The sequence below is a fragment of the Stegodyphus dumicola genome, chromosome 10, assembly GCF_044657685.1.
Source record: "Stegodyphus dumicola isolate Sdum_Otavi_A_Nest chromosome 10, ASM4465768v1".
Taxonomy (NCBI): Eukaryota; Metazoa; Arthropoda; class Arachnida; order Araneae; family Eresidae; genus Stegodyphus; species Stegodyphus dumicola.
This window is the reverse complement of record NC_140777.1, coordinates 102,163,072-102,177,925: the sequence shown is the minus strand read 5'-3', so window position 1 is coordinate 102,177,925 and position 14,854 is coordinate 102,163,072. Positions and strand designations below refer to the sequence as shown.

Here is a 14,854-nt window from a genome sequence, read left to right as displayed (position 1 = left end):
ATATGTTAAATTAGTGTAAATTACTTTACTCGAAAAATATAGTGAATGCACAGAAATTAAAGATTTGCACATGCCGTAAATGAAAAATATGAAATACGTATTTACGCATGTGCTTGCAAAAAGCATGTATCTGCCTTTAACGTAAATATTTATTAAATTATTTATAAATGTAATTGAAATGAAGGATTTATTCATTCATAAACAACTGTGAAAGTTACTGTGAAGAAATTTAATTATTAAAGGTATCTAAATTTATAATGATTATAATTATCTAAATATATAATAACCTTAACATTGAATTGTAAACATAAATTGAAATCCTGTTGACAAATACCTTATATAACATTTTAAACAAGAATTGTTCGTACTGAAAACCAATCTGTTAAAAGGTATTATAAAGCAAATTCTATGAGATGCGTACTTAAGAAAATAATAAAGAAGAGTTTTGGAATATGTATTGTTGAAATTAAGGGTAAAAAAATCTGATAAGTATAATTAAAAGAATTATTCCCCTTACATTTTATAATAACTCAGTTACAAGTTTTAAATAATACTTTAAAAAAATCCTTATTTATTCCCTTTTAGAAATGTTCAGAGAAAATTAAGTACTATTTAAAAGTTAAGTATTTCGCTAATTTCTAATAATTCTCTAATTTAAAATGAACTGAATAGAGCATTAATTATAAACTGACTTATATTTTTCGATTTAAAAGATGCCTCAGAAGCCAAAAAATCATATCATATTTAAGAAGGAAGAAGCTCTATAAATAGAAAAGAAATAATGCATAATTTTAATATTAATAATACAATAAACTTTGATCTTAATTTTTGTACCTTAACCGAATAAAATCGAATTACCTTAACTTTTTTTCTAATGTAATTAACGAAAACTTGTGAAAATATTTCATTCAAATTAAACCGTTCTGAAAAAACTCTTCTGCGAAAAGTATAGCATTTAATTCCGTTCAGAACGAAATGCTGTTTAAAAATATGTTTTTTTTTTCGTATACTTAGGACTCTGAAATATTGTAGAAATAGAAAATATATACATTTATATGTATAATTACGACACAATTACAAAATATTTACATCCGATCGTGTCAAAACCCACTGATCTTAAATCCCCCAGTGTTTTGGTCACCGCAAAGGGATCGCCAGTGCTTCAAAACCGATTACATTTGAAAGGCTAGATTTAAAACAACTATTTGAACATCAGATGCATTAAATACGGCAGTGAAGACATGCACCCTTTGTAATTCTAATTCTCATTCCGGATTAAAGTGTAACAAAAATATTCACCAATAAACAAAAGCGATACAAACTAAAAAAAGAGGGACACTGTTATAGATGTTATATTATCAAACATTTAATTTCGCAATGTAAAAATAGAACCTTGTAAAATTTGTCAGAGTTTACAGCATAATCCATTATTCTGCCCCACAACAAGGAATAAAAATACATCGGAAATTAAACCGTCAGAAAAGGCCGCCGAACTTATTGAAAGTTCTGATAAACAAGCTGTGATGTCTTCTGTATTTAGCCCACCAGCGGCCGAGCGGTAAAGTTGCTGAACACTGGTAGTTCGGTCCGAGGTTCGAATCCCGCGAACGGGCTGGCTGCATGGGTGTTTTCGTGGTTTTCCCCATGTGTAACGTGTATACGAGCCAGTTTCCCTTAGAAAGTCCTCCACGAAAGGCATCCCTCCCCTTAGGCAGATAGCCCTCGAGGCTTTGCCGTAATTGAATAACCTAACCTAACCTAACCTTCTGTATTTAAGTCACAAAACTATGTACAAACTTACACTATTTTACTTCAGACTGCTTGCGTACAGGTGGAAAATAGTTCTAAACGTTAAGTGCATTGATGCTATTTGATTCGGGTTCGCAGAAATCATTTATTTGAAAAGGTTTCTGTATTAATTAAGGGCTTTAAATGTGCAACCCTTAAAGACGGTGATACTATCACAGGGCAGATTCCAGAAAATCGTCTGCATAATTCTACTTCCTGTTTGAATATTGCATGTACTTCGGTAAAATGATTTGAAATGTTTGTGGACTTCTGAATCATATTTTCTTGAGAATGAAAAAGAGAAATTCTCGGATAATATTACAGAATTCGAAGCACAGTTACGTTTATAAGGTATGAGTCACCACTTTTATGGAAATCTGAGATTTTACGAGAAAATGTGTCTAGTAATTTAGAAATCGCGACAAAAAGATTTGCTGCATTAGAAAAGAAGTTTAAGGCTGATGAGTTATTATTTGAGAGAGATAACGCAGTTATGAAGGAACAACTAAATGACGGTATTATTGAAATGTGCAACAACAGTTGTTTCACTAGATATGTAATCCCTCATAGAGAAGTTTTCAGGGAAGATTCTTCTAGTACTAAAACTGGGGTAGTTTAAGATGCCAGAAGTAAACAAGGAAGTTGTAATAGTCTTAATGAATGTCTCTTTCCCGGAAAGAATTTAAATGCTAATCTTTTAGATATTATTTTGAAATTTAGAGAACATAAAATTGGATTCTGTGGAGATATTGCCTGGGCATTCTTTCAAATTCAAGTCACGAGAGATGACCGAAATTATTTTTATGTTTCCTGTATTCTAAAAACAGCGACAAAACCCAACCCATAACCATGTATCATTTTAATAGACATTGTTTTGGCGTCTCTTGTTCTCCTTACGTTTTGGCTGCAACAATTAAAACTCACATTAATACTTTCAAGAATACACACCCTCTTGCATATGAAATGTTGAATAGTTCTATTTATGTGGATGATCTTTTTCATGGAAGTTCCACTGTTCAGGAAGCTTATGCATTATCTTCTGATGCTGTTTTGATATTAAAGAAAGCAAACATGAATATGAGAAAATTTGACACTAACTCTAAAGAACTGAAAGATTTATGGAAGAATTTTAATTCATTAAGCGAAACAAATGAATATTCTGATTCACATTTAAAAGTATTAGGACTCAGGTGGAATAATATTGAAGATACATTAAGTCTAGACTTAAGGTCATTGTTATCCACGATGGATATTAATGAATGTACTAAACGAAACGTACTACACCCACATGCAAAAATATTTGATCCATCTGGACTTATCTCTCCGTTTCTAGTTCGAGTGAAGTGTTTTTTTACAAGATCTGTGGCATTTAGGTGTAGAATGGGATGAGGTGTTTTCCGGAAAAATTAAAGAAAAATGGCAAGCATGGTGTAATGAAATTAAAGAACTTCAAAATTTGAAAATTCCTCGACATTATTTTCCTGGCACAAATCTGAAGGGAGAAGAAGATTTACAGATTCATATATTCTCTGATACTTCATTAAAATCTTTTGGAGCGGTTGCGTACTTTAGGTACAAGACAACGCATGGCACTTCTAAAACTAGCTTCATAGGTTCCAAATCACAAGTTGCACCAATTAAAAAGGTGACGTTGCCCCGACTAGAATTAATGCGTGAAGTAATTGCAGCCAGATTAGCCAAATACTATAAAAATCTTTTTAAAAATTTAGAAAAGGTTTTTCTATGGACAGGGTTCATACACATTTTCGCACATGGAAATTAAGTACTTTTAAAGACAGTTAATGAAAAAAATTAAGGACCCATCAACAAATGGGAACTGAATAAATTCAATTAAAGATATTAGCTATGCATGAAATTCACTTTTACGATATCATCCTAAGAATAAAATATATCCACAACTACAATGCATTATTATTAAACATAATTATAAAACAAATTTGAGAATAAAATAAACTTTATAAAATTTATCAAGTAGCATTAAATATTTTATGCTTATAATAGTAGGACATATTTGAAAGAAGATTAGTGACATTTTATTTACCTTTTACTAAGTTGATTTTTTAAAATTCTACATATCATTTTGTCACATACTTGCTCAGTTTAGAGGTTTGGTAAATAGCATGTATATTTTATGTCAACATGCCTTTATGTTCTAAGGTATTTTTAAATAAGAGGTTTATTTAAACCTTTAATCTGAATTCGTATTTACTCGAAAGAGACATTCATTAAGACTATTACAACTTCCTTGTTTACTTCTGGCATCTTAAACTACCCTAGTTTTAGTACTAGAAGAATCTTCCCTGAAAACTTCTCTATGAGGCATTACATATCTAGTGAAACAACTGTTGTCGCACATTTCAATAATACCGTCATTTAGTTCCTTCATAATTGCATTATATCTCTCAAATAACAGACCTGGTGAAAATTTGCTTCACGTCTGTTAGAGGTTTTGGACTATTTAACTTTTGTCAGATCAAGTAAAACCTCGTAGTTTCATAGTAGAGAGATTTACAAGTTAGAAGATAAAGGGTATCTAACTAGCTAATTTAATTCTTTGCATCTAGTAAGACTTAAAATAATACAAACAATTTATCACCTCTGATGCTTTAGTGGCTTTTTGGAATCTTAATATATATTAACTGGGTTACAACCCCTGGAACTCTACAAAGTTATTCCACTATAACTACATCAGACAGGCAGAGCACAACCAACTTTCAAAACGTGCCAACTGTGCCTACATCGGGCTTTCAGGTTTGTTCTGATCAGCAGGACTCTCTCTAGGCAGGCAACAGCCAGTCTTCTCAAATCACGCTGATTATAGGTTAAATAGTCTTCTCAAATCATACTGATTATAGGTATAGGTTAAAATGAAAAGTAAAATCATAATCAGCATGATTTGAGAAGAATGGCTGTTGCCTGCCTAGAGAGAGGCCTGCTGATCAGAACAAACCTGAAAGCCGGATGTAGGCACAGTTGGCACGTTTTGAAAGTTGGTTGTGCTCTGCCTGTCTGATGTAGTTATAGTGGAATAACTTTGTAGAGTTCCAGGAGTTGTTACCCAATTAATATATATTAAGATTCCAAAAAGCCACTAAAGCATCAGAGGTGATAAATTGTTTGTATTATTTTAAGTCTTACTAGATGCAAAGAATTAAATTAGCTAGTTAGATACCCTTTATCTTCTAACTTGTAAATCTCTCTACTATGAACCTACGAGGTTTTACTTGATCTGATAAAAGTTAAATAGTCCAAAACCTCTAACAGGCGTGAAGCAAATTTTCACCAGGTCTGTTATTTGAGAGATATAATGCAATTATGAAGGAACAAATTACGGAATTATTGAAATGTGCAACAACAGTTGTTTCACTAGATATGTAATGCCTCACAGAGAAGTTTTCAAGGAAGATTCTTCTAGTACTAAAACTAGGGTAGTTTAAGATGCCAGAAGTAAACAAGGAAGTTGTAATAGTCTTAATGAATGTCTCTTTCGAGTAAATACAAAGTCAGATTAAAGGTTTAAATAAACCTCTTATTTAAAAATACCTTAGAACATAAAGGCATGTTCTTATGCTAGCAAAACCAACTACAGCTTATGGTGATCCAATTAAACAGGAACAGTAAATTTAAACTAAAAATGTGGACTAGTAATTAAAGACTACAAATTTAATTTTAATCTAATCTGGCTCAGTAATGCGTCATAACCAACTTGCAACTCGTCGTAACGTAGCTATCGCGTAACAAATTCAAATATCGGCAACGATAACGCAAAGAATAATAATTACAAAAGTTACTAGGAACTAATGCAGCGTACAAGCGGAGTTTTACAACCCCAAAACCTTAGTTTAAAAACTATTTAAGTCATTTTGATTCTGGTGACGGAACGGAAAGGGAAAATCATAGCAAAGCCTGAAATTATAACCAATTGCTTAATTTACATAATAATAACTGTACATATTATCACTTCTCTTTATGTATTTGGTTTCCTTCTTCAATATGTTTCCTCTTCATTTTAGAATTTTTGTATTAAATTAAATATTTTTGTTATTCTAAAAAACTAAATGCACTTAGAATGTACTGGAAAAGGTGCTAATTTTAATTCTTTAGTAATATAAACATTCAGAATAAATATGAAATGCTACGTGGTAAGGGCCAGTTACAGAGCCGGTGTAGCGGAATTTTTAGAATTTAGTGACACATCGAGGAACAAAATCTAGAAATGACAAAATTTTAGAATTTATGAAGACACTGGGCAGCAGAAGTTAAGATCATCAGAGATAGCATCAGGTGGAAAAATGCATTGTGCCAGCCCTGTGTGTGATGCACAGAGCTGTAGCTAGGGTTTTCAGCGCTCGGAGACAACTGAAGATTTTGAGCCCCCTTCTGTATGAACATCAGTTTGGTACTTCATGGACGCTGCACCCGGGGACAAATGTCCCTTCTTGCCCCAATCTAGTTACGCCACTGATGATGCATTAAGACACATAAGATGAATCTTTTAAACTGTCAGTTTTCAATTTCTTTATTAACAGAGATAAAACAAAGGAAAAATAAACATGTTAAGAAAAAGGACTAATAGTATCAGAAGTAAAGCAATTAAATAATATGTTTTCATTGTTCTTCTGAAAATTCTCCAGAAAGTAAAAGTTTATCACAAACTTTCTGTAAAACACATCCATTACGTATTAATACCATGAAGACATTTTCCTAGAATCTTCTAGATTAGTGGGTCTATAAATCTTGTCAAATCCTTCTAAACTTTCCAAATTGCAGTATCTAAAATTCTAAAGAAAAATTACCCCTACCATTTCTGTAAAATCGAAAAGCCAGAAATATATTGAAAAAAATCATAAGAAAAAAGTGTAAAATTAATTTTGGAGAGAAAACATGCATATTGAGACAATTACATGGAAAAAACTCTTACCCCAACATTCAATTTAAGCATTATTACCTTATTTATTTTTCAGATTCACAATATTGTACAAGTTGCCAAAATGGAAAGTAATGTCACTTTATAGCATGATAGCTAAAAATAAAAATGTTTCATTTTAATGTTATGTCTTGAATACAATTTCAATATATTAGGATTATTTTAATGAAAATGATCAATGTTTAAAAAAATATCGTCGAAAAATTACTAGACTTCCTAATTAAATTTTTTTTTTACAGAAACTGATCTTAAAAATCGCCAAAATGTTCATAAGCCACCAAATTTGGAACCTTTTAATAAAGAATTCACATTCCCAAAAGCGAAAGGTAGTTTAAGATATCTTCATTAGAAAAAATGAAATAATTTCCAAATGCTTATGTTTCACTTCTTGCTCAGAAACTTCCCACCGTTCGTATTACAAATAGAAACAAATTATAATTCAATAACCTATTCACCCATTCAAAAAATAACTATATTTGCCCAAAATGCTAATTCACATCCAAAATGGCAGTCTTAAAAACAGACAGAAATTTCAGATGCTTAAAATTAAGGACCTCCCGCCGAATTTGAATGAAATTAAGGACTTTTAAGGACCAGAAATGGATTCCAAAAAATCGAAGGACTCTTAAGGACCGTACGAAACCTGATGGATTAATTCAACATTTGTGCTACACTGGATAAAAGACACGGTATCTACCTGGAAGATATTTGTTTCAGAGCATTAGAAATTCATGAAACTACAGATCCCAGAGCATGGAGACAATGAATAGGTAAAGAAAATCCCGTGGACTTGCGAACAAGAGGATTAACTAGTAAAGATTTGCTAACTTAAAAAAAATGGTAGCAGGACCCAAAATTGTTATTGTACCCGGGCAATACTTGGCCCCAGACGAAGAGATTTGAATATGACTCAATAGACCAGATTGAAGGCTGAATATAAATCTTCTGCTATAATTAGTTCCACAATTATTTCCAAATGGATAATTGATATTAATAAGTTTACGCAAAATATTGAAGGTGACTTCTTGGGTATTGCGGTTTGTTGATGTTCTTAGGAGGAAAACTAGAACAATGGCTCCTCTTCCTACTACAATCGTGCTGAACTGTTTTAAGTTAAAGCTGTTCAAAGGGACATTTTCTCTGAGGAAATTAAACTGTTTGAAGAATGGCAAGCCTTTACCAAAAGACTCTAAGTTGTTGTGCTTAAACCCATTTTTAGATTATGAAGATGTATTGTGAGTAACAAGAAAGTTTGAGAAAACTCATTTATCTACAGATGAAAAACACCCTATTATACTACCGTCAAAATCTAAACTAACTGAATTATTGATTTGAGGAATCCCATAATAAAGTATTTCATTCCGGCATATCTCTTTTGCTTGTGCAGGTGAGAGAAAAAATACTGGATACTAACGGCCAGACAAGTTATCAAATCTCTTTTAAGTAAATGTGTTATTTGCAAAAGTTCCAGCATTTCTCCAGGAGATCGGATTGGTTGCTCCATTACCGGCTCTTCGAATGGAACAATCAACCCCATTTACAGTTAATGGGATCGACTAAGGTCCATTTGTAAGAGATACTAAAAACAAACAATATATTCTATTGATAACCTGTGCTGTTACAAGAAGTGTTCATCTGGAACTAGTTAGTAATATGATCCCAGATGCATTTTTTGCTTGCTTTCCGACGTTTTGTATCTCGAAGAGGACTTGCAAGGTCAAAACCGAGTCATCGGCTATCAGACGTCCTAACTTTCGTTCAATTTAGAACAAAAGTTTTATCTTCATTGTTAATTTACAAATATGTATTGTGAGTATACCTTTTTATGGCTATTCATCATTTTTTTAAAATTATTCTGTTAAAATTTGTAATTCTAGTAACGTCTATGAACAAATTTAATATTTAAAATGTGCTTAAGTTCACAGAGTCATGGTGTGCTCTCTCATGGAGCCATTGTATAATTTTTTTAAAATGGTGAATATTGTTTTTTTGAATTTGGATAATGTTATATTGAAATACCGCATGTTCTATTTATACTCTCAGTTATATTTTTTTTCCTTGTGTCTAGAAACTCGAGTGTTTTTGCAGTATGAGTGTATACAAGTTTGATGAACGCCCCTGGGGGCAAGTTGTTAAAAATAAAATGATCATGTGATCAGACGGAGTGATTAACGGTCGTCTGAATTCTTTCCCGGCAGGCCTTGCAGTAAATGTTTATGTAAACAAATCTTGAAAATTCTATGTAACGTATTTCTTGGTTTACTAGGCCAGCTTTTTATTTCCTGTTTTCGGATTAAATACGCTTGGATTTTTTAGTCTAATTTGCTTTTAGTGTGTGATGTGAATAAAAATAAGAAAAAACTGGACAATATGGTCTTCATTCAAGAATCTCGTTTAATTTTCTAATAATGATGTTATTTTTTCCCGTCTGGGCTGGTTTTTTTATCAATGACCGCACTTACCTGCACTTTATCAGGAATGGAGCACTAACGGCTCAGCGATACAGGGACAAGATCATCAGACGTATTGTCGTCCTTGACGCTGTAGCTGCAGCAATACAGGAAGGATTCATTCTCACGGATGATAATGCCAGGCCACATCGTGCCCAGCTAGTGTACAATTTCTTTTTCGACGACGAAATCCTTCAAATGATTCGGCCAGTATGTTCCCCAAATATGAACCCAATAGCACATAATCAGAGGTGGACATAGCCGGGCTAACAAGTTGCACGCGGCTCTCGCAGGTGAGTGGTGTGGCTCTTATGCAAATAAAATATGTGCATGAAATATGGTAAACTTAAACTACTCATATCAGAAGTTTCATGAGCACTACAAAATCTCTGATCAACATTCAAAAGAAGGTATCGCGGAATAATCCGAGCATTAAAAACTAAAAAACAGTACCTTTTACCGCATGAAACTGTTTTTAGAAAAAACAAAATCACTATAAAACTGCGCTCTATCTTTGACACATGATCACATGCTAAGACAGACTGTCATTGAATGACTGTTTTTCAGACGTCATGCAAATAGACTGTTCAGACGTTTCTTTTCATTTGAAACCTGTTTCAGTAACTTTAAGTAGATGTAAATATGGACTTCTGGCTTTTGGAAAATCTAAAACTCCGAAGAATTTAAATTTGTGTGATGGAATGTAAGAAGATTAAAAGTCAAATTTTTGAAAAGGTATTGGCTTAACGACTTCTTTCAAGTACTGAACGCTACTATGGAGGCTCCCGACCTAAGGTTAAACCATGCGCGATACTGCCTACACAGCGGGAAGAGAAGTACTAACAAGCAACCGCCACCGCCAAGGTGAGCTCAGCGGCATTAACTACGTTCAAAGACAAGAATATAGTTCTCAGCTACTAAAATATGATCATCTTTGCACTCATGTACAACGTACAGAAAATTTTGCATAATTACATGGCAAATCATAATGGGTACATTGTTAAAATTAAAGAATTAACGCTAGTAAGAAAAAAAGAAAGAGAAAGACTGGCAAGGTCAACAATATCGGATGTCCCGAAATATGAGTTCCAAAAAGATCCGGCTGCTGTTTGTAGGATACAAGGATATGGAATATCATCAAATACACGTGGAATCATGTTATGCCAGTATGAATATGGCTCAACAATGTTATATCAGAAAAACGTCCGAGAATAACTTCTGATTACAATATTTAACACCGGAGTGCTGTATTTGCAGTGCATAAAAAATGAAAGGGAAGAAAAAGAAGCAAACAGTGCTATCTGGAAAATTCGTATTATAAAAATGATACGTTTCTTCGAATGCCTGGTGCATTAAGCTTACAGGTTTACAATAAAAAAACACTTATTCAAAAACCATTCAGAGGAAAAATCTGGATTAACCGTAAACAGGCTTAGTGATACAGGGATACTATATGTATACCAAAAGAGCGAAAATATACCAGCCCCCTCTAAAAAACTGTGCATATTTGAATGGAGGACTGGCTCCATATTTATACAGAAACGACAGGATTTGAATCATCACTTAATGTTCAACTTATCAGCAGCAAGTTATCGGATCGAAAATCTATTTAAAGACGGAAAACTCCAAAAATTAAAACATATAGAAATGTAAAATAAATCCTATTTACCTATCCTAAATAAGAAAATGAGCTCCAGTTACACACTGAATTTAAAAACCTACCTTTCAAGACAATGGTATCTTTTCCTGTTTCGCCTTGGAGAATATCTTCAGTGTACCGTACAAAAACTTCTCCATAGTTTAGTGAACCTGTTTCGTCCAGAACCCCAAGCATATTCCTCCCCTGACTTGGGTCAATTGAAACATTAGCTTTAGATTTAAGTTTTTCTGAAAACATAAAACATTCACATAGCATAATTAGCTTTACATAACATTATATTAATATAGCATTAACATAATTAGCTTTACATAACACTAACATATTAGCTCATAAAGTTTTTCTGAAAATGTATTTTTTAGTGTTAAAAATTAAAACCTATAATATATATACACACAACTGTATTACTCAAATAAATACTGAAATTTTTTCAGTCATGAGCAAAAGACTACAATTTTCAGCTATATCATGGCATTAAAACTTGATTTAAGGCAATTCCAATTTATACATTCTGATACGTAAAGGAATGCGGAACATACCTGAGAACTTATATGATTACAGTTGCAGTCTTTTTCCACTCTGTACTGCATAAAAATTCTGCAAGATGTAATATCTCTTAGACCTTTCAAAGCTATAACCTCACCGGGATTCGAATTCTGGATCTTACGATAGTTAGTTGGATGTTATAATCAAGAGCACATGCAGTAGAGAAAGCCAAAATTCCTTATATTCTCTCTCACGTAAGACAATTGGGGAAAGCGTCTCCAAATAGAGGTAGTGACGAATTATCATACACAACATTTTTTAGTCTGGCAGAACTACTAGAGCTAGTTTTAGATTTTTTGAAGCCAAAAAAAGTAATAATTCAGCTATGGCCTCCCCAGAATTCGAACTCCAGATCTTCCAATCAGTCATCGAATGTGCAGTCATTTACATCCCAAAGTCATACAGAGAAGAAGGCAAAAATTCCTTTTAATGATAGCGAAGAGATAAGAGAGTAAGACACCTGGATAATACCGTTAGAAACTGTTGCTTTAAGGAATGAGATAAATATATACCAGCGAATATAAAGTTATTATCGAAGAAGTGAGTTTGATTGTTCTACTTGTTACTTTCTTTCATAAAAGATACTAGATTGTTATGCTTGTTACTTTCATAAAAGGTACTAAAATAAAATCATGGAATTAAAAGATGCCAATAAATATTTTGTGAAGATCAAACGCACTGAAAAGAGGGATGGTATGTGCGAAGTCAAATCATCATCTGATGATGTTTTAAGTGCCTTTGTGATTCTACAGTTAGTTAAAAGATTACATACAGATGATATTTTGATATAAAAATGATATGCGATAATTTATATACGATTTCTTGTTGATTAACGGTGAACAACATTATCAATGTTCCAAATGAACTGTGTAAAATGGATTTTAATAAAGAAATAATCAGCTGTATTAGGCTCTTAGCTGTATTGAGCTGAAATATAATAAGCTGGACTGAGTAATATCAACACGGAAGTAGAATGTCCGATAAATTGGTTTCGTTTGACAATCTGTATCCTGTGTTTTGTTTTAATCTATCACAGTGGTCTTCAAACTTTATCGATTCACGGAGCCCCTTAGAGCTATAAGGTTTTATTTTGGAGAACCCCATCCCACTCTTAGAAAAATATATCCTAAAGCAATACTTAAAATAGATTAATACGTTTTAGGTACTTCATGTAAAGACAATTAAAGTGTTGTATTTTTTATAAAGCACTTTAACATAAAATTAATCTAATTTACTCATTAACAGCATTGTTTTCCATGTGTCACTTACCTTGCTTTAACATTTAATGATAGGGAGTAATCGCTTTTTTTTTAAACAAAAGCTGTCCAAGTCTAGCACTACTGATGTTATCCGAAATCGCATTTAAATCGCTTATATATCTAAATACTTTTAAAACACTTAAAAAAGTTTTAATTTTGATTTTGGTATTTTTGCGGTTAAGAGTTTTATGTTTTAAAAGCAATAGAAGTTTAGAAAATACTAATTTTAAAAAACAAATTAAAATACTGAATATTTTTTTAATTTTTATTGTTTTAATTAAATTTCTGTTTCTTGGAGATGGTATATGAAGAAATATTAGTTCTAAATTTCTTACTTTATGTCTTTAATGATAATTTTTCTGAAGCAGCCGCAATAATACTAGGCATGTTTACATTTTGTTTTCAAAAGAATTGTTTTCTAATTACATATATATATATATATACATATATATGTGTATGTAAGAAAATAAAGAATATGTAAAAGATTACATTAACAACGTAAATTTTCCATCTCAACTCTAAAAATAGTAACCTCTATTTGCGCTGCGTCTTTCATGAAAAATAAAAATCTACGTCATATGATTCTAACGTAATTCTGATGATGTAAATGGAACTAAAAACCAAGACAGCCAACAGTAATTTTATAGCAGTATTAACGATCAAATCAAAATGTATCGAAAACCAAAACTAACTCAGTCTGAATTAGGATTTCACCCTGAACATAACGCACTTGCTTTCTACGCTTTGGCCTGGCCGGACTGCTATCTGTCTGTTCCTTATTTCTTACTGCAAATTTACCTAAAATATACACTTTTTGCAATAGGCACAATTAATGTGCCAATTTCATTATAGCCACAACATGTTTGCTGAAATAAAAAAAATGAAGATTTAATCTGCCTTCGCCTCCAATTTCCTATTCATTATGGAATTAATTCCTTTCTGTATTCTAAAAATAGTAACTTCTATTTGCACTGCATCATTTCGAGAAAAATCTATGTCATATGACTCTCACATAATTCTGATGATGTAAATGAAACTAAAACTCAAACAGCCAATAGTAATTTAACAGCAATATTAACCATCCAATCTAAAAGTGCCTTGAGAACCAAAACACAGTTTGACTTCAGATTTCCTCCTGAACATTACGCACTTTCTTTCTATGCTTTGCCTTAGCTGGACTGCAGACTGTCTGCTGCTTCTTTTTTGCTGCAAATCTATCAAAAATGTAAGCCCACATTTAATGTGCCGACTTGTATGTAGCCGCAATATATTGCTGAAAATAAAACTGAAGATTTAATCTGCCTTCGCCTCCAATTTCCTAGTCATTATGGATCAACACTTCTACTGCTCCTGAATATATTATATATATATGAAGTAAAAAGAAAGTTTAAAAAAAGAATTCTCGCAGTAATGTTTATGAAAAAGAAAAGAGACGAATCTGCGCAAATGCAGCAAGATCGAAAATAATAAAATCATTAAAAGAAAGGAAAATTCGGAGCTTAAATGATTGTATATAATTAAATCCTTATGAAGGCGCTAACAATTCTTTCTCACTTAAAGTCGTAACCCAAAAGGAGAAGAAGTGAAATTAAACTTCAAATACGTATACAATACTCAATACAAAATATAATAATAAACAAAAAATAAGTATTAATCTTTGTTTAACGTTTCAAACAGAACTTGTAAAGGGTAAAGTGTTTTGAAGCCTTAAACCAAGTTTAGTAATGAGTTCCGAATACGTGTTTTGTTCCTCTGATTCATTTGAGACTATATTTTCGAATCAAATATTCAGTTTGAAACAACATTTACGTAAACTACATGCATTCCCCAGGACTGCAAAATTAAAATAGGAAAAAGAATTACAAAATAAAAACACAAATTAAAAATCGCAGAAATTTTTTGGCCAAAACCTGAAAAATAAAATGCTAAAAAAGGCAATATGAACTAATGCTGATATGCTGGGCTAAAAATGTCTTTTATGAATTACTTTAATGATACAAATGTTTACAGAACCACTGATTCGACAAAATATACAACAATACTTCAAATAATATTTGTAAATACCAATATATTATGAACATTTCAGTTTCTAAAGCTGCATACCATATCCTTCGTTTGAAAACACTGCACTATATTCTATCAGTACATGCTTTGCAAATAATTCCATCTATTTTCAACTTCGCAGCACAAAATTCAATAAATTTGC

The 14,854-nt window shown here is 32.2% G+C and overlaps 1 protein-coding gene across 1 annotated transcript in view; it reads right to left on the bottom strand.

The window, feature by feature from the left end:
• The window catches only part of LOC118193877 (uncharacterized), a 133,151-nt gene that overhangs the window by 30,336 nt on the left and 87,961 nt on the right, over positions 1–14,854 (bottom strand). Inside the window, exon 5 of the mRNA XM_085825326.1 lies at positions 10,909–11,073. Coding sequence (XP_085681452.1) covers positions 10,909–11,073 — 165 coding nt within the window. The remainder of the gene's footprint in view (positions 1–10,908; positions 11,074–14,854) is intronic.